At 39.5% G+C, this 27,873-nt stretch overlaps 1 protein-coding gene across 3 annotated transcripts; it reads left to right on the top strand.

The window, feature by feature from the left end:
• The first annotated feature begins 243 nt into the window (after nucleotides 1-243).
• LOC135700962 (uncharacterized) lies at nucleotides 244-27,873 on the top strand. 3 transcript variants are annotated; one of them, XM_065221630.1, is made up of 8 exons: nucleotides 244-415; nucleotides 17,504-20,790; nucleotides 20,850-20,975; nucleotides 21,736-22,133; nucleotides 22,191-22,382; nucleotides 22,440-23,631; nucleotides 23,700-24,839; nucleotides 24,995-27,873. In XM_065221630.1, the coding sequence occupies exons 2-7, from the start codon at nucleotides 17,640-17,642 to the stop codon at nucleotides 24,788-24,790; spliced, it is 6,150 nt and encodes a 2,049-aa protein (XP_065077702.1). In that variant the 5' UTR covers nucleotides 244-415; nucleotides 17,504-17,639; the 3' UTR covers nucleotides 24,791-24,839; nucleotides 24,995-27,873. The 3 variants fall into 3 exon arrangements, with proteins under 3 accessions (XP_065077702.1, XP_065077701.1, XP_065077703.1); XM_065221629.1 differs by having other exon boundaries at nucleotides 244-865; XM_065221631.1 differs by lacking the exon at nucleotides 244-415 and adding an exon at nucleotides 16,961-17,407.

Below are 27,873 nucleotides of genomic sequence, written 5' to 3'. Positions count from 1 at the left end.
CACTGGTTACCGTTTAGGGTTTGTATCAAAAACATAGCAGCTCCCCCTACCCCCTTCCATGTTACGTAATATTTCAATGTACCCTTATGCATGTAAATAGTGTTTCTGCAGCTGAATGTTTATCTTCGCATCGTCCAACTTGCTCATTTTCTCGACTCTTCTCTCAGGTTTGCATCATGTTTGTTTCTTGCGTACCCGTGTCAGTGGCAATCTCTGTCACAGTTTTTCCATTCCAAAATAATCGATTTCTGACTTTCGTCGTTGTGCGGAGTGAAAACTGCGGCGCTGTTTGTTAATCAGGAAAATATTTGATTAATCTCGTAACGATTGAACTGATACTGCATTAAGTTTGAAAAAGTGAACGTGTTTATTTCATTGGTGCTGTTATTTCTGGTGTTGATGTCTGGAATTAAAGGTAGTTTCTTCCGGAAAATATTGCTTCGATTTTTCTTTCCTGGTTGTGTCATTATTAGTATCTGATGTGTGAAGATTGGGCTGATGTATGAGTGCGTAGCACTACTGTGAGAAATATATCAAAATACAGCTCGAAAGAGTTGGCAAGAGAAAAGTGAAATCATCAGGCCACGAAGAGGATTTTCCTTTTGCTGTGTACGGACTGGTTGCTTCTATCGAATGATACGAGAGACCAGACTGTCATCAAAACCGGTAGTCGTTTTGTATTCACTTGACCGGATTGTGTAAGAATCAAACAAAAGAATATCTGCATCACAATGATGGTTGCAGCATCAGATAAAATATAGATACCGCATTCGATTTGCGATTGATTGATTTGTACGTTTTCCCGATGTCGCGCAGTGAAAATCTGGTTGTGCATTGTTAAGTGTATTTTCATCAAACCAATCCGGTGAGTTGTTCAATTTAGGGTTTTCAGCATCGAGGGTGTAGCTGCTTACAAAGTGTATGCGATGTGATATTTCTGTTGATTACATTTCAAATTTCAAAACTTTAAACCGACACTTTTATTTAGATTAGTTCTAAAGCAATGTACGCAACATAAATCCTAAGGGAAATCGAAATACATAAATTTAAAGGCATCTGGAATAGTGTGAGATCTTTCGACCATTTAAAATCGAAATTTAGATGTGTCGCACCCCTCGGAAAATTCCTTTAACCACTGCTTTTCCAAAATTCCATTAAAATTCACCTCAATTCTGTGAGAGTTCTCCTCAAAAATCCATTGAATTTTTCTCAAAATTACCCGGAGATTCTCCTTGGAATTTCCTTGTAATTCTTCCTTTGAGTTCTTCTTGAGTATTCCTAGGCACTCTCCTCAGAATTCCATTTGTATTCTACTGAGAATGTCTTTGAAACCCTCTCAGAATTTGCATTTTGTTTGATTGATTAACATTTAACCCTCTGCTTCCCAGGGTAGCACAATTTATCCACAACTTTTCGGTCCGTCTCATGTTTGCCAACCTACCGTTAAACAGACAGTACTTGTTTAAGCTTCTCCATGTGTTCATTATTCCCATCGATATGTTTCTTGAGGATTCAACTGAGTTATCTGTTCAGAAATCCAAATAACATCATAAGACTTAATTGTTAGTAACGCATTTTCTGAAGATTTTCAATCGATCATCAATTAAAAAATCATTTTTCTCCACTAACCTCGAGAAAACCGCGAGTACTCGGTCCAGTTCCTTTAACTTTAAATGTAAGCCTGTAATAATGTGTAACGAAAATGATTACTCGGCTCTGTAAAGTTTATTCGATAGAGCCTGTACAAATAAAGTAATTATTAAAAAAAAACAACATTTATGCATTAGATAATCACTCTAGCGGCGCCGGTGGTGTAGTGGTAAGCGTGATTAACTCTCACCCTAGCAGGCCTGAGTTCAATCCCAGTCAGCGCCACCGGGATCTTCTGAGGCATAACATCTCTGATCACGCCTTCCTTGGTCATGAGTTGATGGGTCGATAGGTGGTAGGGTTCAAGTGTGGGAGCTGCCTCTCTGGCGTCGGTAGCATTGGTGCTCAGCACAAACCAAGGAAAAACAATAGATAATCACTCATAGTGGCATGTTAGCCAGTAATTTTTAAAAGATCTTCAGATGATCAAAGACCTTCGTGAAGTCCTCAGACTTCAGGTTCATCAGGTACTATTCTTAAGATCTCCATCTGCTCAGTAATCATAATCCATCTGTCGTATATTCACAGAGATTTCAGGATCATCTGCATTTAATGGTTAGCAGTTCCATGGTGTCAGCTATTTTCCCCTTGATATCAACAAGTTCCACTTTTGATAAATACTATCTTGTTCAAATTTTACGACGCCCAAAGGCCCATCCTTGGTCCAACGCTCTGGATCGGGATGTACAACGGCGTGTTTACGTTGAAGCTACACAAAAGAGTTGACGGTAACAGGTGATACGCTGGAAGAGGTGGAAATGTTGGCGACCGAGGCGATTGACATGATTGGTAACTGGATGCAAGGAACAAATAGCCCATCACAAAACGGAAATGATATTGGTCAGTAACTGTAAAGCGATGCAGCGGGCAGAAATCACCGTCCGGGAGCATGCCATAGCCTCGAAGCGCGTGTTGAAAAACCTGGGAGTGATGATCGATGACCGTCTAAACTTCAACAGCCACGTCGAATATGCCTGTGAGAAGACTTCGAAGGCCATCAACGCGATAGCTAGAATCATGTCGAACAACTCTGGTTCCAGACGAGAGGCGAGAGGCGTCTTCTGGCTAGTATGTTGTCGTCGATACTGAGGTATGGAGATCCAGTCTGGGCTGGAACCCAAGCAGAAACAAAAGAAAGCAATACGTTCCGGCTCATGTCCATGCGAGTCGTGAGTGCGTACGAAACCATCTCGTCGGAAGCAGTTTGCGTTATCGCCGGAATGATCCCTATTGGTATCACCCTGACGGAAGGCAGCGAGTGCTACAGACGGAGTGAAGCCGAAAGAGTACGAAAAGTGGTGAGAGCGGAGTTGTTTTGGGAGATTGATCAGGATCTGATTTAGAATCAATTCAGCCTGGTGAAGCAAAATCAATATTTTGAACCACTATACTGCCGGTGGAAGCATAACTGTCCCATGTTACAAAATACCAAAATTAGTAAACTGCAGTTAAAGTTTGAACAGAAGTTTTGCTGCTATCGTAAAATTTCACGGTAAAACTTGGTTCTACTTAGAAAATCGCAGTTGCAAAAAAAAAAGATAAAAAAAAATTTGGGACGCTATGCCTCTGATGAGTTGAACAATGTACGCATATTTGTCCCACTGTGAACAACTTCTCAGTTAATGATGATGATCCCCCCAACAAAAGTTTGAGCTGGACGATTTATCTTTAAGATAATTAAATATGACATTTTAACCAGATTAGCAAACAAAATCGAACTGGTTACAGTTACAGATATAAATTCCCTCTAGAGTTTACAGTTGCTTCACAGCGATATAAATTTTGGAAAGGTCAGGCGTCCCCCTCTTAGTTCGCCTTTTTGTCCACCTAAAATATTCATAAGTATTACAAGCGATCAAGAGTTAATGAACAATCAACAAAGCATCCTATTACACTGGTTGCTGTTGTTATGTTTCACATTTCGTGCGTGACGGTTGGTATTTTTTCTTAAATTTGTTGATTTTATTGTGTTAAGTAGTTCTAAAACCTGAGCCAGACATACTATAACTTGTTACGAAGATACTTGAAGATAGAAAAGTAGATTCAAGCCATTTAAATAATGACCGATCTCAAACTCATTGCATACCCGATCATGCTTGGCATGCAAATGTTCGACACCGGACACAATCAACGAAATTATAAAATCATATAATGATTGGTCCAGAGATAAATTAAAAATAATGTCTGCATTTGTGTTAACCAGGAACTCAAGATTAGTCAGGACAACGTAGAATTCCTTGGTTAGTCTGTAAAACATAAAGATCTGAATCTATACATCTCACGCCAAAGTCGAAGTACTTAATTATCTTAGAGATAAATCGTTCAGCTCAAACTTAGGGGAAATCATCATTATTCTGAGTTCAAATCTAACCGGCATAAGTCACGAATGATCCAAGAGTGACTTTAATAATAATTTAAAAAAATCTGGACTCCAGGAATTTTGGAAAACCTAATAATAAAAACCAATGATATTATGGGGTTTCACAAAATTGATAATTTTAAATGATTTTATGAACTCAAAATGCTCAAAAGTTCTCAAAATGGTTAACCTGTAAAATATCTCCAAGACAATTTGGAGAAATATGCATATTTTGGTAACACATCTTTGTATCCCAGAAAATGTTATTTGGCTTATTTAACTTCAAGATATAAACTCCAGAAAGATTTTAAGACCTTTTAATACTGCGATTCTCCTGTTCAGGTAACTTGTTTTGATATATCTCGATTATTTTTTCGAAGAGTCGTATCAGTTTGTGTATACAATGCATTTCATCGTCGATTTACCATAGCTGGTAGCTCGCACAGGCTTACTAACACCTTTGAGGACCTTAAATACTGCAACGTAGTCTGGCAAAGGTTTCTCGGGGAATTGAAGTGTATATGAAGGCCTCTCTGTTGGCAGTTGTTGTACCTATTATTGGAGAAGACGAAAAATCATTTTTTGTTGATCTTCCAACCAAGCAACATGCATCGGAATAATAGTAATGTAAGTTTAATCGTTGTATGCATTTATTTTATTTTTAAAATAAATCTCATCATTTTACTAGTTTTTCAATACCAATTTATCATATGTGTCACGAAAAGGTACAAATAGGTGTTGCAAGATAAGTTGATTAGTGCGTTTAATAATTTATTTGTTTGTAAATAGCAACATATCTGAGAATGAGAAATTTTCCTAAAAAAAAGTTCAAAGTGCTTACCACGTCGAAATCCAAATAATTCAAAGAATAATTTTACCATTTGGGTAATCTACAGCTTGTGATATGTTTACGATGTATTATAACCTCAAAAAAGTCGAAATGCCACATAGGACAGTTATGCTTCCACCGGCAGTCAGTGATGGGCAACTGAACCAACCGGTGCGCACCGTGTGCTGGTTCGTGTTAAAAAAATACTCCTGTGTTTATGTAAGCGTGTACCCTGGTTCGGTTGAGTTTTAGTGTACCAGTGTGTTCTAAATCAAAACCGTGTGCCGGTTTTCGAGTTGATGTTCAGAACCGCAGCTTGAAAACCGAAAACCGGTGTGCTAGAATTTTGGTTTTGGTACACGAGATATAAACCGTGTGCAGGGTTCAATTATATGTTACCAAAACCGGGTATACCGTTCTTGGTTAGGAACATTGACAAGAATTAAATAGCAGTGCTCCCAAAAAGGTGAGTAAAATATTTGTACCAAGCGACAGTTATTAATTCAATTGCCAAATATTTTGATAGACAATATTGGTAGCGAAGGAACTAGAAATCATTTTGAAGTCTGACAAATACCCTTCGATATGGGTATTTTTGGAGTCCGCGTGACGCCTATAGTCTGGAAATCGATAACCGATACCTTCTTGAAATCCAGAAGGCGGCATCCTGTTGCAGATAAACTGAGAAATCCTGTCAAATACCCTTCGATATGGGTATTTCTGGAATCGGGGTGATGTCTAGAGAGTGGAAATCAATGTCAGACGCCATTTTGAAATCCAATATGGCGGCTTCCGGTTTTAGAAAAACTGGGAAATAATGCCAAATATCCTTCACTATGGGTATTTTTGGAATCAGGATGACGTATACATACTCGAAATCAATTTCTGACGGCATATTGCAATCGCCATTTTGAAATCCAAGATGGCGGCTTCGGGTTATTTAAAAAACTGGGAAATAATGTCAAATATCCTTCAATATGGGTAGTTTTGGTATCGGGATGACGTATAAAGACCGAAAATCAATGTCTGACGCCATATTTAAATCCAATATGGCGGCTTCCGGTTGTAGTAAAACTGGGAAATACTAGCAAATTCCCTTCAATATGGGTCAAATACCCTTCAATTTAGGTAGACGTGTAGATGCCGAAAATTGATGTCCGAAGCCATTATGGAATCCCCGATGCCGACCATATCGTATAATATTTTACACTTTTTCTAAAACAGGTGGTCACCATCTTGCATTCAAAAATGGCGTTGTACATCGATATTCGGCCTACACGCGTCATTTCCGAGGTGATAATACCCATATTGTATAGTATTTCACAAGTTTTTAAAAGCCAATGCCTGCCATCTTGGAATCCAATAAGATGTTGGACATCGATTTTCAGCCTCTATACGTCGTCTCCTACACACTTAGATTTTTTTGACGATATTAGCACCATCGAGTAGTTCAGCATTTTATTTTGCTGGATCTCAGTGAAAACTTGCCGAGATTGAGCTAAAAAACGGGAATTTTGCTGAGGTCTTCGCTAACAAACAGAAATTTCTCGGTAAAAAATCTAAACACTTATTCGAAAATACCTATATTGTAGGGTATTTGACACATTTTGAAACCAATGGCTCCAAAATTGCGTCGGACATCGATTTTTGGCATCTACCGGTCACCCCCGAAAATACCCATATTGTAGAATATTTCCCACTTTTTATGAATACGGAAGCCACCATCAATTTTAGGCTTCTGGATATCATCCCGATTCAAAAAATACCAAAAATGATGGGTATTTAACAATATTTCCCAATTTTTAGTAAATTGTAAGCTGCCATCTAGGATTTCAAAATGGTGTCCGATATAAAATTCCGGCCTCTAGACATCATCCTGATTCCTAAAATACCCATATTGATGATTACATATTTGCTATCAAACATGCCTATTCTAAACATAACATAACCTTCCGGTCTCAAGACGTCATCCTGATTCCAAAAATAGACATATTGGAGGATATTTGGTTTTATATCCCAGCTTTCCTACAACCGGAAGCAGCCATCTTGGATTTCAAAATGGCGTCAGACATTGATTTCCGGTATTTATACGTCATCCTGATTTCAAAAATACCCATATTGAAGGATATTTGGCATTATTTCCCAATTTTTATATAACCGGAAGCCGCCATCTTGGATTTCAAAATGGCGTCAGAAATTGATTTCCGGTATATATACGTTATCCTGAATCCAAAAATACCCATATTGGATTATATTTGGCATTATATCCCAGTTTTTATCCAACCAGAAGCCACAATCTTGGATTTTAAAATGGCGTCAGACATTGATTTCCGGTATTTATACGTCATCCAGATTCCAAAAATACCCATATTGAAGGATATTTGGCATTATTTCCCAGTTTTGAATATAATCGGAAGCCGCCATCTTGGATTTCAAAATGGCGGCAGACATTGATTTCCGGTCTCAAGACGTCACCCTGATTCCGGAAATACCCATTTTGAAAGGTATTTGACTGGTGTTTAAAGGTGTTTAAATTTTTTTCTATAACCGGAAGCCGCTATCTTGGATTTCAAGGTGGCGTTGGTTGACGATTTCTGATCTCCACGTCACACCGATTCTGGAATACCCACATTGCGTAATACATCATTTGAATTCACAGTTTTTCTGTATTCAAAAAGCGCTATTTCGACTTGACACTGCATAATATTATTCATCAAATACAATTTCTGTTTAGTTATCTGCCATCACTGGCAATTCTGAATAATGCGTACCACGCACATAAACACACAACACTACCGGATCGGTTCTTGAATTCAAAACATCATCCTTGTGAACACAGAACACCGGTACTGGAAAATCGGAACCGCACCGTGTGCAGCGAACTGGTGAACACGGTGCGGTGTTACTTGCAACTACCAAACCGAACCGACAACAGCATCATACACTCGGTACAATAGATCAGCACATTGGTTATGCTTTAGAAAACCGTACCGGTGCTGTACCGGTGTTTTGCCCATCACTGCCGGCAGTATAAGCAACCAGTAGAAACTATAGTCGCTATATTCATAGTCTGGCGGATAGAATCTCGGGAACCAATTGAGCTGTCAAATAGCGGAACCAATTGAGCAAATCACGACTAACAACAGAAAAGAGCACATCAGCTATTGCGAACAAAACGTCGGAAACCATTTTCTCGTGACTCAAAGCTCGCCTACGCAAACTAATATCATCTTTGGGTTGTGGAAAGTTTCCCTTATCCGGTGATGCCGGTAGTTTGCGTTCGATTGGCGTGGAAAGAATAATTTACGTTTGTTTATAAATGTTGATAGTACCTTTTCCATTGTTGGTCTAAAATATATTGAATTGGTTCCACTTTTTGATAGATCGAAATTCTATCCGCCAGACTATGAATATAGCGACTATAGTGGAAACTAACGATTTTAAATTGGTTCACTGCTTGACTAGCCTATTGGTCCCCAGCAAATAAATTAACGTACCCCATTCTAGTCGAATATTCTAGTACTACACTATGTTTGTTTTGATTCGCTATGAAAGTTCGACAGATAAAATGAGGGGTTCGTGGATTTTTCTATGTTTCGAGGGGTGCATCGATTAGCTTGGGACCGAAGACAGTACCAGAGCTGAGCCAAAAAGTTGAGCACGGTTCTTCGGGATCTACTAGTCTTAGAGTTACCTCTATGGTTTAAGTGTACGTTATAACATCATTGAAAGTTATTTGAATAATTTATGTTGAACTATCATATAAGATCAGGTATAAGATATATGTTACTGGGGCAATCCTCCCAAAAACAGATATTTGTTACTGGATTTTCTTATAAGGCAAATTTATACGACTATCTAATGGTTGGGAAGCTATTACAATGACATATACATAATTATCTTTCAAGATATATCAACAAACAATTAATTGTTCTTATAGTACAAACATAAATGGCTGTCCAATAGTTTTCAATAATCTGTTTACACCCTAGACATATCAACAAATTTCAAAAATCGTTAAAAGTCATTCCAATAATATATACTTTAGGCTAGTACATAATCCTATATACAGAGATTAGCGGAAATATTATCAGACGATTTGGCAACGTGATTTGTTTTGTTTACAAAAGCTGCCAACACATGCCGCGGCGCAAAATGTGTCAGCTTCGTGCGTGACTTTTTCGTTGTCTACACTGCGAGTTTATTTACGTTGTTTGAATTCTCAATGAACTGGTGAATTATTTTCCCTTAAATTCCCGATAACATTTACTGAATATGAAGTGTATTGCAAAGTTTTGTCCTAGCTGCGGTCGTGGAAGTGCAACAATGTTAGTATTTTTCGGTTTCCGAAAAACGCTGAACTTTGCAAAAAAAAAAGGCTGGAGTTTTGCGAATAGATTTTTCCCTAGTGGATTCTATGAGTTTGTGTAGATATGATAATTATTTTGTGGTATCTAGTTAAAATGTAATGTTCGAGCACTTCGAGCACACGTAATTGTATTTTTCTACAGTTGGGGGGAAACTTCTGAAGCTGCCTGGAGCGATCCCGGTTCTTCAGCACCAAGTGCATGTTGTGCGAAACCATTCCGTGGTTTGACGTCGCAATGCTTTTTATCCAAAACTCTATTTTGTTAACATACGCATTTTACTGCTATACTATACTTTTTTTTGCTTATAAACTTTGTTTGGAGTTATATTTATTTTAGTCAACTGAAACATTATGGCAAACAATAAACATGGTCGTTTGGCTCACATTTTGACAGTTCTAGATGCTCGATTGGCTCAAGATGGCCGCTTCCGCGAATCTCTACATACATAGGATTACTACTTTAGGCTGTCCCAGTTTTCAGCAAATTTCTCAAACTTTTGCCTCCTAACAGTAGTCTCTGTGCAGTCCAAAGTAGGCACGATTCCCTGCCATAATGTGTCATTGAATTTTTCTACTGGTACCATTTTCGGCGATCACCAGTGAACACAAATACACGAACTCGTCGAACATCTCGATTTCGTCACCGTCAATCTGAACTCGGGGTGGGAGGCTTACATTGTCTTCCCTAGAACCTCTTCCTCCTATGTATTTCGTCGTCTATGAGTTGATGGCAAGTCCAATCCGCCTAGCTTCAGCCTTCAGTCTGATGCACGTTTCCACCATCGTCTCAAAGTTCCGTACCATGATGTCGATGTCATCGCAGCTCTTTTTATCACACCTTCTAACGTGATGTTAAATAGCAGACTCTAAAGTCCATCACCTTATCGTTAGTCCCTTCGAGATTCTAAGGGTCTCGAGAGTCCCCGATATTCGAACAACGCACATCACTCGATCTTACGTCGTCTAGACCAATCGCGTCATTTTATCCGGAAATCCGTATTCGTGCATAATCAGTCATAGCTGAAAACATTTCAATGTAGATCTCTGTTCAATCTTCACCAACATGCGTGGTTCGCGATTCAAGAGCTGCAAGAAACGGATCTCGGAATGAGGCCTCCTTTAGCTCAGTCGGTAAAGGCGTAGCCACAAAGCAAGACCATGCTGGAGGTGGCTGGGTGCGATTCCCGGTCTGGTCTAGGTATTTTTCGGGTTGGAAAATTTCTCGACTCGGTAGAGGCATCGAAAGCTTTCAATTAATAACTTTGGGAGTGCATCTTGAACACTAAGTACTAAGTTGAGAGCACGCAATAAGCTAATATGCGATAAGCAAAAAAGCAATAAGAAACGGATCACCAATATATTATTGCGATATGCTCAGTAGGTTTCCTTCCACCTGGTTATCCCAACCCCAAGACATGCTTTTTGAAAATCATAGGTCATCAAGTCTTGGGCAGCATTTCTCAATTTTATGAAATGCACAACTTTAGCCAAGAAACCCTCTCTCTAGGATGATCTATTCAAAATATGAAAGCGAGTGCATTCTAGGTGGTGGGAACAAGAACTTAACCCTGAAAAGTTGATGCTTTGTAAACCTTTGTAAAAAATAATGGTTGGCGTGAATCGAAAAATTTCTATGAACGACCGTTTCGAAAATCGATTATGCGGAACTTTCCTACACGATTAGTAGCTATCAAGCGATGCTATATAATGGTATCTAAACCCGATTTGTTTAAGTTTTGGACATAGGCCCATTTCAACTGTTACTCTAGATCTCAGTAATTTGTGACTCTTTATCAAATCTAACAGTACGTAAGGAAAGGTAAATAAATTTAACTTTAACTAAATGTAACTAATCTTTGATAGAAACACTTAATTTTTTGTTCAAACCCGTTCGAAAAAGGGAGGTAAAGTGCGGGTTGTGGCTATCTATATATGCCAGCATCAGCAACCTAAATAAGTGATAGCCTTAAATACTTGTTAGAAAATAATAGCAATACCATAATGACAGTGTGTATGGATCACTAACATATGAATTTATTCAGCAGGTTAATAAAATGTTTGGCCAGTTCAAGCTGTTTCACTACTTCCTATGTTTAGTGTGCTGTGAAGCTTCGCGTTTCAACCTTCACCCACAATATTCGACAGATTAGCCAATAACGAAAATTGATACTAACGTTTTCGGTTTTTTTACGCAGATAATAAGGTAGCAATGTGTTTTCATTTGTACGCATCGCTGATTCCTTCCCTCTCGAATATATTTAGCCCCTGCTCGGTAGCACCTTGAATACATGTGTGTTGTAAACTTGAAGAGTTGACCGTTCATCTGTTGTGTTTTGCTGTTTTAACGAATCATCCTTGCACCCAACCGATGTGCGATGACCATCATCGTTAGCATCACCGCAGCATCAACTTGTTGGTACATTACATGCATATTATTATAGTTGTGGCTATTTTTCTCGCCATCAAAAACCTGATGATGTCATTAGTGTGGCGATTCTTGGAACCCATCGCAGAGGCGATGTTTTTTTTTTTGGTGCTCAATAATCGAACAGCTAAGAGGGGAAAGGAATAGTGGCAAAACAGGTTTCATCGATTGATGTCGCTTTTTTAACATTGAATTGAAGATGCTGTTGTTGTCTTTGTAAATAGAAATTTTTGTTTATATCATACGTCCATTCAAATCCCCTGCTTTCGTATGCTCATCGTGTTACGAGTCCAAATGGCCGATGGGTTATATTCAATCGAATCACAAGTGCATATTTCTTATGCAAATTGCCAGCCATTGAATGTAAAACGATTCCAAAATTTTGAATTCCTCTGTGTATCTGTTAAGCTTAGAAGCATTTCCAAAAAAATGTGGCTGTCGGTACTTAGTTTCCTAGTAAACCAGATACGTGAAAGTGATGTGCGACTGGGAGCGCTTTGTTTTGTTTGATTTGGTCCGATTTATAGGAGCATCTCACTAATTTATTCGGCACACATGCATTTGAAGGCGGGTCGTTATCCATAAATAGTTGGTCATGATGCCAGAAAGAAATACCAACCAACCAGTACAACAAGCGATGTATACAAGCACACGCGTGTATTTATTATTTATTTATTGATGTGCTGAACAGTTTCCCGTTGCGAACTTTGCAATTTGAAGATGACACGAACGGTGTTCCATTGTCTTGATCCCAATGAACAAACCAAATTTAATGAATAAACGTATTTAACAGTGGCTTTTCCCTAACCTCAATCTACCTGTGCAACAACTTTCAAAACATAAACAATTGTCAAAATATTACTGGCAATGGTAGATATCGAGTAGACTAGAAGATTAAGTTTATTTTTCAACCGGTTCGAGTATTAAATCTGGTTTTGACAGTTGGTGCACAGGTAAAAAGCGATGTTACGGGACGCCACTTGTATTTAGTTTAGTTTAGTTTTTCGGGTTGGCCAAATTGATCTTCTAAGCTCTAAATTTGGATAACTACTTTGTAACAGTATTTATTGCTCGTTTGACTGCAAACCGATACGAATTTTTGGTTGGCAGCTCTTCTACCCGTGCTTCGCAAGTGTAACTTCCAATCGCAACTCACTTGCGACTTCGGATTAGTGGTGCGGGAGGAATAAATCACTCACTCAATCATGTTTCCTCCTGGCAGTGGGGCATATGGCCAACATGGAAGCCTGGGTTGTTTGTTTTTGCCTTTATCTGGGTTAAGGTTAGATTTTTGTTGAGGTTCCGTCGCCATGAGACCCTCTGGGTCTGCCTCAGCTGTGATGTCCTGATGAGTTCCAATCCTGCGCTTGCTGGGAGATTTCGTTTCCGCCCCTTCATAGTGTACTTCGTATGAATGTTCACTCAAAAAATTCCACACATTTTTATTTGCGAAATCCCATGTGGAATTCCCAGAGGCCTGGCAACCCTGAACAAACCTATAGCGTTTGACAAGCCTACATGTTGGGCCTTATTCCATTGTCTTTACCTGTTGCGGATAAAGTCGCTATATTCATAGTCTTCTTCTTATTTTTCTTCTTCTTCTTCTTCTTCTTTCTTTTATTTAACGTCGGTCTCTGTTCCGTAATCTAGTGCCAATCATCGACGGACATCGATTGCCATCCATTGACGGCAATCGAATGTGCAAGAAGGCAGCTTCCACACCTGCGTAGGATGATATCGCACTCATTCAAACACACATGGGCCGGAACCAACGGCTTTACTTCCCCCTTCCGAAGGAGACAAGAGATTTTTATGTCTCAGAAAAATCCCACCGTCCTCGGCTGGGATTGAACCCAGACCCATTGGGATGAGAACGCAGTCACGCTTACCACTACACCACCGGCACCGGCTTATATTCATAGTCTGGCGGATAGAATCTCGGGAACCAATTGAGCTGTCAAATAGCAGAAAAGAGCACATCAGCTATTGCGAACAAAATTGTGGAAACCGTTTTCTCGTGACTCAAGGCTCGCCTACACAAACTAACACCATCTTTAGGTTGTGGAAAGTTTCCCCTATCCGATGATGCTGATAATTTACCTTCGATTGGCGAGAAAATAATAATCAATGTTTTGTTTATAAAACTTGATATGTAGTACCTTTTCAATTGTTGGTTTACAATATATTGAATTGGTTCCGCTTTTTAATAGATCGAAATTCTATCCGCCAGACTATGAATATAGCGACTATAGGTTCTCCCTCTTAAAAAACGTAAACAAATGAAAAAAAAAACATTGTGTATGGACATTGCGATAGAATCCACAAATGACTGTTGTCATGACAGAATTCCCTTGTAAAATCACCCATGATAGGGGTCATTTGTGGATTCTATCAATGCTGTCCTCAAATAGATACAAATCAGTGAAAGTAGAAGATTCTGTGCAAATTGGAACCGATTGGACCGAAACGCAAACCGGTTGGACATGAGTGTTTCCGATTTGAATGAAACATTACTCATATGTTCGCTGCTATCAATAGTTGCATTTTTCATTTAAATGTGATCTGTTTCTCCAAAGTACCTTTTAAAAAAGGCGTCTTTACAAAATGTATTATATTTTTTCAAAAAATCATAACATGAAAATGATGGATTTGATCAAAATCAAAATTACATCTGAGCAGAAGTTGTAAATACCCTAAAAGAAATGCTCAGTAGATTCATAGTAAAAAAATACGTTGATTATCTCAGAACACTCCCCTCCTTCGATTTTTATGATTTTTGTTTTGTAAAGAAAGCTGAAGTAGAGAATCGGGGTAAGCTGCTGGTAACTTGCTTCAAAAAATTCTATACTTTTTTTTTAAATTTTTGTTGATTTTCAAAATAAAGGGGGAACGGTCAAAAATTGGTCAATCATGATTAAGTGCACACTGATTATGTTGTTGTATAAATGATCAAACTTTATTTCTTTTTGAAGTTCAATGACAGCAAAATACAGGAAAATTATGTAATAAGGCTTCCAATTTTCTAAATGAGAACTGTCGGGCTTTACGTTTTACAACTTCCATCAGATTTTGTACCGCTGTTGTATCAACCTTATTTAATGCTGAACGACAATTTGCTTTGAACTGTTTCTCATTTCCAACTGTTTTCTGAGTTTTTTTTTTCTTCTTGAGGTTCCGCTTAACGATTACCCAATATTTTTCAATTATTTATATTATTTGAGTAGTAGCTATACTGAAGATCCGAGAGATGTCGCCCCTTCATTGTTAGGAAAATCATTTTTGCAGTATGGAGAAATCAGAAAATCCACGATTTGTGACTAAACATGCTTTCACACAAGGAAACAAATTGACGAGTTTTTACCTTATAACCATAGTAATGTACTCGTGCAATTTTTGTGCATCTCAAACTGCTCATAAAGACGATAATGAATAACATTTTCATGCGTTTCCAAATGGTTTCCTACTATTCCCATCCATTTGAAAGTGACTGGCCCTCTGGATGTGGATGATGTCAAAAACCACAAAACATGATTAATTGGGTGCAGCTCCAGCGAGTTTGAAGGGTTTTGGTCCTTGGGTACGACTTGCACGTTGTTGGCGGTATACCGTTCCAGAGCCATTCTTTCCCGTAGTGACAGGAAGCGAGGTCTGGCCAAAACAACACGGAACAACTGTGTTTCATCAAAAAAGGTAACAATCGTTTTTGCAAACATTTATTTTCATAAATATCTTGGTTGACAATGCCAATGCCATTTCGCAGGTGCAAATCGCCAAGTATTTTTTCGGGAAATTTGACAACTTTGTCTTCTTAAACTTATCTTGAACCTTCCCTTTTCCGGTAGCCGTGTGAACTCTTAACATGGGAGCTGCTTGGAATCCACCTTGACGTATATTTCATCGTTCATTATAACGCAATCAAATTTCTGTCGCAATAAATCTGCGTGGGCATAATTTAGATTTCGCTTATGCGCGATCAAAATATTGATACGCTTTTCCTCTTGCTTCGACGTCATTTTGACAACTGAATAGAAAATGGCAAAAACAAAATAGAGGCAGCATTCCGTACGCACAGATTTACAAAATGAGGGGTATTCAAGTTTTTTAAATGTACGATTAAAAAAAAAATACCAAATTTGAGTCGACCAATTTTTAACGGTTCCACCCTTTAGTATAATTAATATTATTCCAATCTTCTTTTTCTAGGCTTTTTACGCATCTGTAGCGAGCGTTTTGCCGGCTCTCAACTTAGTGTTCTACTATATGCACTTCCACAGTTATTAATTGAGAGCTTTCTTTACCAACCAATGCACGAATTTGTATATTGTGAGGCAAGCACAATGATATGTCCACGGAAGTCGACAAATTTTCCAATTCAAAAGATTTCCTCGACCAGACCCGGGAATCGAACCAGCCACCTCAGGCGTGGTTATACCGTGCCTTTACCGCCTAGGCTATCTGATGCCCCTAAATAATAATCAAATGAAGTATGTAAAAAGAAGATCACATATAATCGCATATCAGCCCCATATGGATTTTTGTCAATTTTGAGATAACAACGCTATCCACTATCAATTGGCATCTACTTTTATATTACGTGATTAAACTACGGACTTTGATCATGAAAAATGTGAAACAACAGTGAGTCTGTTTGTACCATCAAGCAAAATAATCGCATATCAGTCCCATCCTAAAATTCAATCGTGCATAGTTCAAGTTATAGTTTTGTTTTTCAAATTGCCATATGTTTCGCTGATCCAACAAAACATAAACGCTTAATTCCAACTGATCTTAACTTGAATATATTATCGTGGGAATTACACTTCGTAACATCAACGGTCATTTTCTCAATGCCTACTTTTTCCATATGGGACAAAGCAGATCAAGTCTCCCCTAATTCTTATAGCAATTTAGTCCAATCTCTGCTATTAATAATTGATATAGCTAAAACACTATCCTGTTTGGCTTACAACATGTCATAACTCTCCACTCTGAACATAGGAACACCCTTAAACAATCTAATCGATCATCTATTGGTACATAAACCGTTCGGAAACAGCGCAGCGTCTTTGTGTTGCCAAATTAAGTGGCTTATCCGATGCTTTTTTAATGTCATATCACATTTTTGTACATGAGGATTCACTTGGACCCATGTTTGAAACAAATTCGCGGTGTTAAATATACAAGTCCTAATTATTATTGTGGCCGATTAATTTAATTGAGTGTCCGACGTCTGTGGTGGAAGGCAGCAGAGCTGGGATGGTAAATGGATTCATCGTTGAACTTGAACCGAGCATCAGCAGCGAGCGCCCGTCGCTGAACTGCGGCATTTATTTAGTCGTTTCACGATCATCGTGTTAGACGCACTACCCGTAGATATGTGTTGCTGAGCTGGTTAAAGTTGTTGTGATTTGATGATTAATTATATTGTCGGTGTCGTCGTGTCGAAAATTTCGCCTGGGTGAAACCGAGCACGATTGACCCATGATTAAATACGAATCTGAAAATTGTGTCACGGTGTCTCTTTTTTTTTACGTGGTTCCCAGAAAAGGTTTTGTAATTGTTGTTAATTGTATACTTATATGTGCATATAAAGTGAATTGAACGAAGAGCACTCGTGATGCGTTGACTATTCCTATAATGGAACTTTACCGTAGGAGAACGACAAATATGGTTGTATAATGCGAGTACATGCGAGAGTGGGTGTTGGGATGTGAATTGAAAACATGTGTCCCCAACTGATGAGCTGTTAAGTGGATTGCGATTCTGTGCGAAAATGTTGGTTTTTGTGAGCAAATTGGACGTGTATATAGACTATTGTAAGATCTGTATTTACTGAATTTCACTGAAATAAGTTTCTCTCATGTATTACAGATGATAAGATGCTGATGGAAAGGTGCTCTCAGACGATCGTATCTTTTGGAGCCTGAGTGGCAGTTGATGTTTGCTACAGCATTCAAAATGTCGTCGACACACCCTTACCACCGTTAGGTGAAGCGGCTAGCTTCTAATGGAGAATCAACCATACGTTCGCTCTTCATCCTTGTTGCACGTGGAGGATGAAGAAGAATACCGAGAGGAGGAAATACTACACCAAGATGCAGTGATGCTAAGAGACGAGAGCCAGCCAACCTTTCCTGGCTCATCGCTAGCTACATCTAATAGGATCTCAACGGACTCAACATCTACGTACGAAATAGTTGACAGTCAATCGCCAGAGTCTAATGACGAAATGTGGAGCAACGTAGTGAAGATCACACGAGCTACCAATGCCACTGTAGCTGCGATGGTTGGCATTGCTTCGGGTCAAGGTTTGGATGAAGATCGAGACCAAGATGAGGAGGAGTATGAAATTCAGGAAACCGAAGAAGACATGTTGCAGCAGAGACGAAAGTTTGAACTAGCAAGATCTTCAACCAAGGAGGAAAAACAGCGCCAAAACGAAGAAATTTTAATCATGAAATCAAACTCCGTTTCATCGGAAAACAATTCTTGGGAAACATTCTCTCCGTCGAAGCCAGTCACAGAATCTTTCGAAGCTGCAACAGATCCAGCTGAAATCCCTTCATTGGTGCAAAGTAAGCCGGGAACATCGAAAGCATGCTTCATAGATGCTTCATCGTTATATGACGAAGACGAAGTTCCTTATCCTTCATTCATGGATTCAAGTTTGCAGCGACAGCAACAGGAGAAAGCATCAATTTCCTTATCGGCTATCCTAAGTGATGATGAAAAACTGAAGAGCACCAACAGTCAAGCTCAGATTGAAGTCAAAGATCAGTACTCTTCACTACCGGATAACGAATTTCTTACCAATAAATTGCACATCAAAGAACGCGAAGGCACAGAGTGTACTGAGGAAGCAATTGCCAGGCAAGAATCGGAAAGGAAACAGGGATCGTTTCTGTTCCAGAATTCAATTCAGCAGTATTCTGGTCATCTATTAGAACCTAATTTACAATTTCCTGATGAAAACTATAGTGACATGTCGTTACCGAGTGTATACTCCTCTGGCAGCGAGCCAAACTACGAGTACAGTTCACTCGCTCTGGACAATACCTCTAGATTTATGACCACTGGTGGCATCAACACCAGTGGTTATAATTCCGGTTCTGCAGATTATTCTTCAAGGGTGGCTCATTCTACGGATCAAGAGAGCTCACACTATCCGGATACGCCATTCAATTCGATAGTTCACGTTAATTCCGCAGTCAGTATCCCTAGAGCACATCGTCTATCGGAGGACAGTAGAGAAAGTTCATTTGATCGAGAGTCTCATTCAACGCCAATCAAAATTCCTAAACGAATGCAAAAACATGATGAATCTGCTCCGATACTTTCCGGTGGAGCTTCTATCGAGGACTTCACACCGAAATTATGCGAAAGTCCTGCGATTAGACGGCGAACTGACACTTGTCCAATCCTATCTGGTGGAATGAGCTTTGAAGAAGACTATAAGCCTGAGGAGCGAAGCAGAAAGCTGAGTAGTTCTGCCAAATCTTGGGTGGTGGATTTGAAAAACTGTCCCGATGACGAAAAATCAGCGGCTATGTCATCTATCGAGCACAATCGTAGTGGTTTGGGTTTCTTTGTTGATCTGGGAAGCATCAAAACGCCAGAAGAAGATAAATCAATTGTGGTTAACAATAAGCCACAGAATAGAGCGCATCATGATTTGATGAAAAAATCTACGGGTTTTTACATAGACATGTCCGACGGTGATAGTTCGAGGAGCAATACTCCGAAATTGACCAAGCCCGGGACACCTCCGGTGAAAAACAGCTCAAGTTGTAATAGCTCGCGAGCTGAATCCGTCGAAAAGGATCCAAAGAAGAACATGTTCTCTATGTTCATTGACATCGGCAGTGATTCGACACTTAAGCCGTCGCCAGCTCCTCGTAGGCTATCTGCTGCTTCAGCTGTTGTTTCTACGAAAGAAGAGCCCACTAGTATGTCAGTACCGAGCAGACCAGCTAATTTAGGATCCGAAGACAAGAAAAACTGCTACATGTTTATTGAATCAGACTCGTCGCCAATTGTACGCAGAAGCAATCCTCCATCTGTAGTAAAAAATGAATCCAAACGGCATTCCTGGAATCCCACCAGCACGGAAGGAACATTCCATGAACGACGGATAATGAACCGAGAATACCAACGATCAACTAGTGTCACCAGCGATAAAGGTATAATGAACATCTTGGACAAAATCCCGTTTTTATCCAAGACTTCCAGTATGTCGATTGACTCGTCCGTGTCACCATTTGAAGATTTTACCTGCTCCAAGTCGGAGTTGAGTACCTATTCGAATCATTCCATTTCATCGAATTCGGCTCACTCAAGTAACGAGTCCAAAGTTTCGCCCAAAGATGCAACTGGATTCATCCCCACGGAAATGACGGCGTCAGCTAAAAAGAAACGGAAGGATGTAAAAATCAACGAAACCTTCGACAAAAGTAGTCAAGGTTCGGTTACCGATGGAATCCTATCATCCAACGAGGACGCTTCTCAGGCGTCCACAACCACCGATACGGACGATGTAACATTCCAGAACAATCCTGCAGATGAACCAAACTGTATTCTTCCAACGGACCCAGAAAGTCCCAAACAAGTTCAGGAAATTATGTTACACACCACGGTTGGTAAACAAATGGAAACCATTGTCGAAGCAGTTGAGAGTTCCCCAAAACACATTCCTAGCGGATCGAGCAGCCGAAAGGCACAACACACAATGGAGACGCTTCATGCAACGATCGAAAAGCAAAAACAGCTTCTAGAAACTGTCTCGGAAAATGTTGAATCTCAGAGCTCTTCGTTTGTGAAATTGTCCGACATGGACAAACCTCCGGTGGCCCCGGCAAAGTTCGAGTTGCACTCCAGCAGTGGAAATGGGTCTGCCAGTGCTGGGTACATGTCTAACTCTGCTGGTTCGAACCGAGTGGCGCGGCTGTTTGGTGATACCCAAAAGTTTAACACTATCGGACCATCTCATCAATCCCAGCAACAGCAGCAGCAGCAGCATAATTACTACGTAAATGGCACTGTTTCGATGGAACGTCATTCGTGGAATATGTCACGATCCACGGGAAACAACTTTATGAACTTGGTTTCTTCAGTGGAGAATTCAAGAAGTCTTAGTCGGTTGTTTCCCCATCTTTCAAAAGGTATACTGTTGCTGGTCAGTTATATTTCCTATTGCTAAAATCTTGCTCTTCTTACACAGCTTTCAGCAACAGCTTACCATCTGATGTTGGCATGAACTCCGCCAATCGAGGTTCCGACATAAGCGAGTTAATTACATCAGATTTTTCGTGTACCTCTAGTATTACGTCTAGTCGTTCTGGATTTGGTAATTATGAACATGTTTTAATGTCTTAGGTCCAAATGTATCGAAAAGTGCTTGTAGAGATTTTAAACTACAGGGTTAAATTTAGGAGACAAATTTCTTACGAGCATCTATCTAAAACCACTTTTTTAGATTATTGTTGATGGTTTCTTTGATCCTATAACACTTCCCCGAATACCATTACTCCGAATGTTATTACCCCGAATAGTCAATTTCCCTGAATGCTCCTCTCATCATGCAAAAGGTTATTATAAACAGTTCTTTCGAAGCATAGGGGACGACGCGTCAAGGCGGCCACCCTAAGCTTGAATTAAAATTTAACCAAAACTGTATAACATTTCCGCGATAAATTGAGTGAATATTGATGTGCATAGTACTTTTCCTGAATACATTCTTTTTCAGATAATTTCCTTTTCATTTGATGATGAAAATAAGGACAATTTTTTTTGTTCGGGGTAGTGGTATTAGTAGAAATGGTATTCGAGGAAGTGTTATAGGATCGGTTTCATTAGTGACATTTTACATGCTCAACTTAAGATGCTGACAGTAAATGACAGACCAACAGATAGACTGTGTATATTTCCAAGTCATTTTTTCGATGATTTTGGACTCAAACTACCATGCTCATCCATGGCGGTCCAATTATTTATCGGTAAAACTAGTGGTTTTCCACATTTATTCCAAATGGTCATTATGCCAAACAGAATTATACAGAACGCGGTAGAGTGTAGCTGAAACAATCAAAACCTACTTTTTTTTTTAGAATCTATCGATGAGTCCATCTCTAGTCGACAACCGCGCCGGTTGGGGGAAGACCTGCTCAAAATGTTCCTTCAGGAGATCGCCACAGATGTGACGATCGAAGCCGAATCGAAGAAAATGCGAGCCCACAAGTGTATCCTGCGTTCGCGTTGTCAGTACTTTGCTGCTATTTTGGCCGGTGGGTGGGTACAGAATGCTGGGAACGTTATAAGCCTACCAGGATATTCGTATGCAGCTGTGCACTTTTCTTTGTGTCACATTTATTCCGGCGCCTCGCATCCACCGGAGGGTATTAGCTTGATGGAACTCGCAGCTCTGTCCGATCTTCTTGGACTCGAAGGACTCAAGGAGGTTACGGCTTACGCGTTGAAAACCAACTATTGTCACAATTTCCACAAGGTAGGAGCTGAGTGAATGCATACTTTGGGCTAGATTACATCACTGTTCCATTTTCAGCCTTGCTCTGGTTGCACAGATGGCGTATTGCAGGTCTTACCGGTGACGTTGAATCATGGCCTGGATGACCTGTACCGCAAATGTTTGAAATGGGTTTGCAGGCACTACGTCAAAATCTGGTCCAATAAGCAATTTTCTCAGCTCCCTGTGGATGTCGTCAATCGCTGTAGGCAACAGATTGTTGCCCATCTGGTAAGTTGACTTTTTACTCTGAATATTTCAACCCGTCTTCATTATTCGTATTTGCAGACGTCCGAAACAGTGCTGAGTACCATTTTGGATAGCGAACAGCTTCTAACCGTTCTTCAGCCGTACAAATGGTCGGTAGATGTGGAGAATGTGGTTCGGGATATCTTGGATGCTGCTTACGATTATATACAAGATCATTTTGCATCTCTTCTTGCTAGCGATAGTTTTCTCTCGCTTGGTCATAATTATAGCTGGGCCATCTCCCATGTAGAACCTATACTACTTCGAGCAGCGACGAGTTTAAGTCCCGATCAAGCCTGCAAGAGTTATCCACGTACCACAAGGTTGCACAAACTACTGCAAGCTAAAGTGCTCACAATGACAACAACGCCGTCTTCGAGTGACAATGTGAACATTTTGAATATCTACGAAAAGAAAAAGGTTGATCTTGATTATAATCGCGAAGAAGAAGAGATGGATTGGTGTGACGAGTTTGTTGGGATGGTGAATGCGATCCTTTCGGCAGTTGAACAGTGTTTAATCAGACAGTGCGCCAGGGCAATGCGAGTCAATTCATGGCAACGAATGGACGTCGAATTGAGGAATAAAATACAGAAGCTAGCGTGTCTGATGGAACCAACTGAGGATCGAAAGTCCCGGTCGAGGTACTCGTATTCCTCTCAGACAAGCTCGTCCTCGTCAATTCATTCCAGAACAAACGACTTGCGTCAAGTTCGATTGGCCATCCAGGCTCACACAAAGCGATCCTATGAAAATCAAAATCTTAACGTTAATAATAAAACCAACACCCAACACACACAAACAGTCGTTCTTCACAACGATCTGAACAACGTTTTGAATAGTCACAAATCAACAAAAACACACGAAATCATTGAACGAAACAACTTTCGGTCCGAACAACAAATCACGGAAAATGGTAAGCTATCTAAAACTGCTTCCAAGAGCCATGTCCCAGAACCTAAGGCAAACAAAGCGGCTATTAAGGTTGGACTTCTCAGTAAGAATAATCTGTCGAGCCATAAGCGCTCTCAGTCGGAGGACATGGGATCTAAGGTGGCAAAGACAGAGCCACTGAACAATTTGAAAACTAAGCTGAGCAACGTTAAACCCCGTTATTTGGAACCGAAGAAGCCAAAAAATACTAGCAATTTGCAGGTGCAGAATATTTCCTCCAGTGGCAGTTCAACGCGCACCTCTAGTCCGGCTACGGGACGCAAAAAAGGACCCCTAGGTAATTTTGCGGCTTGCAGTCTTCTCATTGACATATTATGTATTAATTTATTATTTTCTACTTTGCAGGTAACATCACAAAACACGGACACGATTCTAACATTTCGCTGGATAGTTTGTCTTCTCCTGCAAAGAATGCCAAAAATTTTAAGGCACGTCCAACCATCAACGAGATGGATGTTTCGATAGATTCGTTGGCCGAATCGTTAAAATCTAACTCCCTGAAAACGAACAGTACACTTTCACACGAATCTCTGATCTACCAAGAGTACTTCAAAACCAAGGATACAAATCTAGAAAAACCTCAGCAAACATACTCAAAGTCTAATCCGGTCATATTCAAAGATCGAGCAAACGGACCAAAGTCTATCGACTCTCTAGCTGCCAACAAAGGCTCAGTCCAGGCCAAAAGCAATCTCAAATCAGGTGGTCCGAGCAGTTCAAGGTTGGGACCGAACAAAGCGAATACTTCCTCGGCTTTAGGAATCAATCGCACCGCATCCACCGCAAGCGTAGGGTCCAATTCATCCTCTTCGTTTGTAAAGAAAAGCTTCCTTTCACAACGATCACGAGAAATTCTCGCACGTCGATCGAATGAAACAAAGTCCAACTCCACCAATTCCAGCAACAAATCTGCTGCTTCGTCACCTAGCCTAATGTCCAGGGACAAATCAACAGCTAGTGACATCACCAAGTCCGGATCCTCTGCTTCACTAACAACCCACAGCTCTGGAACGCGTAGAGTGTTCAACACAACGCTTCATCTTCGAAGAACAGCCAAATTACAATCAGATGCTATTCCGACTGCCAAGCAAGCGAATGAAGCACGAGCCGTCAAGAATAGCCACATTCCGATAGCGGGCATTCAATCTCGAAAGTCATCTTCCGCGGTCAATCGGTCAAACAGTAACAGCAGTAACAGTGGCAGGGCACTGAAGAATGTTCATGCGGTAATGATACCGGCAGCGGCACCAGCACCGGCAGTCGTTAGTAACAATCTGCACGGAGACGCCTATACGTCTTCGTCGTCTGACACAAGTAATAGCAGTGCGGGTGTTGCAGACGGTAAGCCACTGAGAGTGGAATCAAAACTTGAACGATCAAATACATTCTGTATGGAGGCCTCTGATAATCCCGTGGTACTACAGATAGTGGAATAAAATGCAAGAACAAAGTAAACATGATTACCCGGCAACGTGTGATAAGCAGGTGAGTAAACGATTCGCTTAATTGCGGTCCATTGAGAAAAAAACAGAATATTTCAAAAAGAAAACTTTTTTTTTTTCAAAAACAATGTCCCACAATTTTCTGAAACCGGATACAATTTTTTAAGTCGGTAAATTTTCTTTGTTCGTTTTTTCCAGATTGTGAAATTTGAGCTGCAAAATCGAGAATTACTAAATACTAAAGTAAGTACGGTGTATTGGCCTATTGGTTGAGATTTAAAACACAGCTGGATAAGTAAATCGTGCATAAATAAAATCTTAAGCAAATTGAGGTAAGTATAATTCTATGGTCAATCAAAAATGCATAGTGAATTAGAGGAACCTTTTTGTGTTGGACAACTAAGCCCGAGAAACGACTGTAGAGTAAGGTGGGGCAAACGTTCGCTTTGAGGTTTTTGAATCCCGTGGAAAATATAACTCAATGTTTTGACACTTGTTTGGAGGTCTTTTCATCAGTCATCGGGAAGCTAGAAATGCCTACAGTGCACTGCAGTGGGACAAAAGTTCGAGTTGGCGTGGTACTCTGACCAAAGCTTCAGAAAAATTGCGACCCTATTGTACTTATTGAGGTAAACCACTCTATTCAAGTGGATTTAGTCGTTCACCAAGTTCTGACAATCATCCATATTCTTGTTTTCGTACGAATCGCATTTTCCATACATAAAAAACTTTTTTTTTTGTATGGAAAACACGGTTTGAACGAAAACAAGAATATGGGTGAATATCTGGGTCTAAACATGGGATTTCTTTATGTCATTCATACCATCATGGGACATTTAAAGATATGTAGTTTGTGGTAAAACTTTTCAAAATCTGCCATTCAGTTTGCGAACTTTTGCCCCAGTCGAGCAGTGAACCCGGTAGTGTGGCCAAAACCTCTAGCGCCGTGGGTATGCATTCTACAGATCTCCGTTAAAAAACATATTCGAGTGCCATCTATACGGCAGGAATACGAACTAATCAGAAACCACCAAAAGCTGGCTCTTTGTAAACTAAATAAAAAAAGGCGGCAAATCTGAAGGATGCGTACCCACGACGCTAGTGGTTATGGTCACACTACCGGTAGCGTTGCCCCACTGTGCACCGGTTGACAAAAGTTCGTTTTGAACACTCTTCCGAAAAAAAATCGTTCTAACTACTAATGAACTGAAAATTCATCAAAGCTATTAAGGAGAGACTTTTGAATTTTTCAGCTAAGGTCGAACTTTCGTCCCACCTTACTCTAATGGTCAGACAATGCTGATATGAGCTTCATCACAACCTATCTAGTCATTTATTTATGTCAGAGTATTTTTGTTCTTCTTTAAGAAAAAAATCGGCTGAAATAACTTTTGTTTTGACAAGAAACGCCGATCCGACTGTGATTGAGGTATTTGAGCAGTATTTTGAGAGGCATTTATACAATGCATAAGCATGAGGAATTATTGACGATTCATAGTGGGCCAGCTTGGAGATTGAAAAGTAAAATGGAAGTTAGTTCACCTTTGAATAATACACAAATAATAGCCTCTAAACGATAACTGCTTCTACTAGAACAGGTGCTGCAAAAACTCGCTGCTAAAGCTTCTCAAATCGTACTTAAAATCGGTGAAAAATATTGAACAAGAGAACTATTCTCACCTACTTCTAGCTTTTACTTTGGATATTCGTATACTTAATGTAGTTGATTAGCTATTATACAGAAACTGCTTTATAATCGAGATAAAAAGAACAAAACTAATCGCTTGTAAAGGAAACCACCACCTAAAGAGTTTGCACTTTTGCTACTTGTAATGTTTGCATATGAATAAAACACTTTCGAGATGTGTTGAGTATGGTAAATTTTATTTCTGTGTTGGATGTATGTTACCGTATTGGTTGGTGTGGAAATTTATTCATCTATTGAGATAACTAACTTGGACTGAACATGAAGTGCATTGATAAGCTGAATCGAATATTTGACTTGTTTCAACTTACAGTTTCGATAGTTTATTATGTCCTGCTCCCAAGAAAAGCGTTATTTTTTCCATCGGTAAATTTGATCGAACTTAGCAGTATTCAGAAACTACAGCGAATTCGTACTCATTCAGTTAACATCGGCAAACGATAAAAAAGCACTCACGTGTTCTTAATGTAGGTTTTCTTTTGTGTTATATACCTAGTTATAGTGTTTGGTTTCTCTCCTTCTTATCAAAAAGTGTGATTTAATTACGCGACGTTTATGTTTGATTTATGTTTACCACACTTCGCAATTCTCTCAGAGATTTTTTTCACCGAACGCTTATGATTTAGGATTATTATATTGTACGAACAGCACATTCCCTCCAAATATACACTCTTTCTCATTCTGCTGTAGTTTTTCGTCTGAAAAATTATTTATATCGTTTTTTTTTAACATAAATCGTTACAACTAAGCAAAACTGCAAAGATGAACCAATATTGTGAAATCTATCATTTTACTTTCGTGCTCTATTAATTAAACAATTCCCATCTAAACAGGGCAACTATACAACATCAGACATATTATAACGGCAGCACTAGTTATAAAATTAACCGTTAATAAGAAGAATAAAACAGCTGTTTAATTTGTTCGTAAATAGAACACTAGTCATTTGTACAAATAGAACAAAGCATGAAAAGCTACTTATACAGCAATTGTGGAATTCATATATGTAGCATTGAAACGTCCACAGAAATGAGTTGAATTTAAATTGATCGTTTATCATTTCAAAGCGTTCTACATGTTTTTTTTTACGAGTTCTATTGTAATAATCATTGTCCGATAATCGTTTAGCGTTCTAGGAAATGCAATAATGTGATTTACGTCCTTAAGAACACATTTTCTGTTCGTTTATTTTGTGATACGTTTGAATTTGCTTCTCATTCTAGTTAGACCGTCGAATCTCTATTTATCTATTTCGATTATAAGTTTTGGGATAACTTGAAATTGCAGTTTGACAATGTAGTATGTCGAATTTGTAACCTGGAGCACATCCAGAGCAGAAATGGTCTAATAAATAAGAATTTATGATAATTAA

The sequence above is a fragment of the Ochlerotatus camptorhynchus genome, unplaced genomic scaffold (assembly GCF_037179485.1).
Source record: "Ochlerotatus camptorhynchus isolate MF236.1 unplaced genomic scaffold, CSIRO-AGI_Acam_v1.1 ptg000146l, whole genome shotgun sequence".
NCBI classification, from domain to species: domain Eukaryota; kingdom Metazoa; phylum Arthropoda; class Insecta; order Diptera; family Culicidae; genus Ochlerotatus; species Ochlerotatus camptorhynchus.
This window is presented reverse-complemented; position numbering and strand designations above follow the sequence as displayed.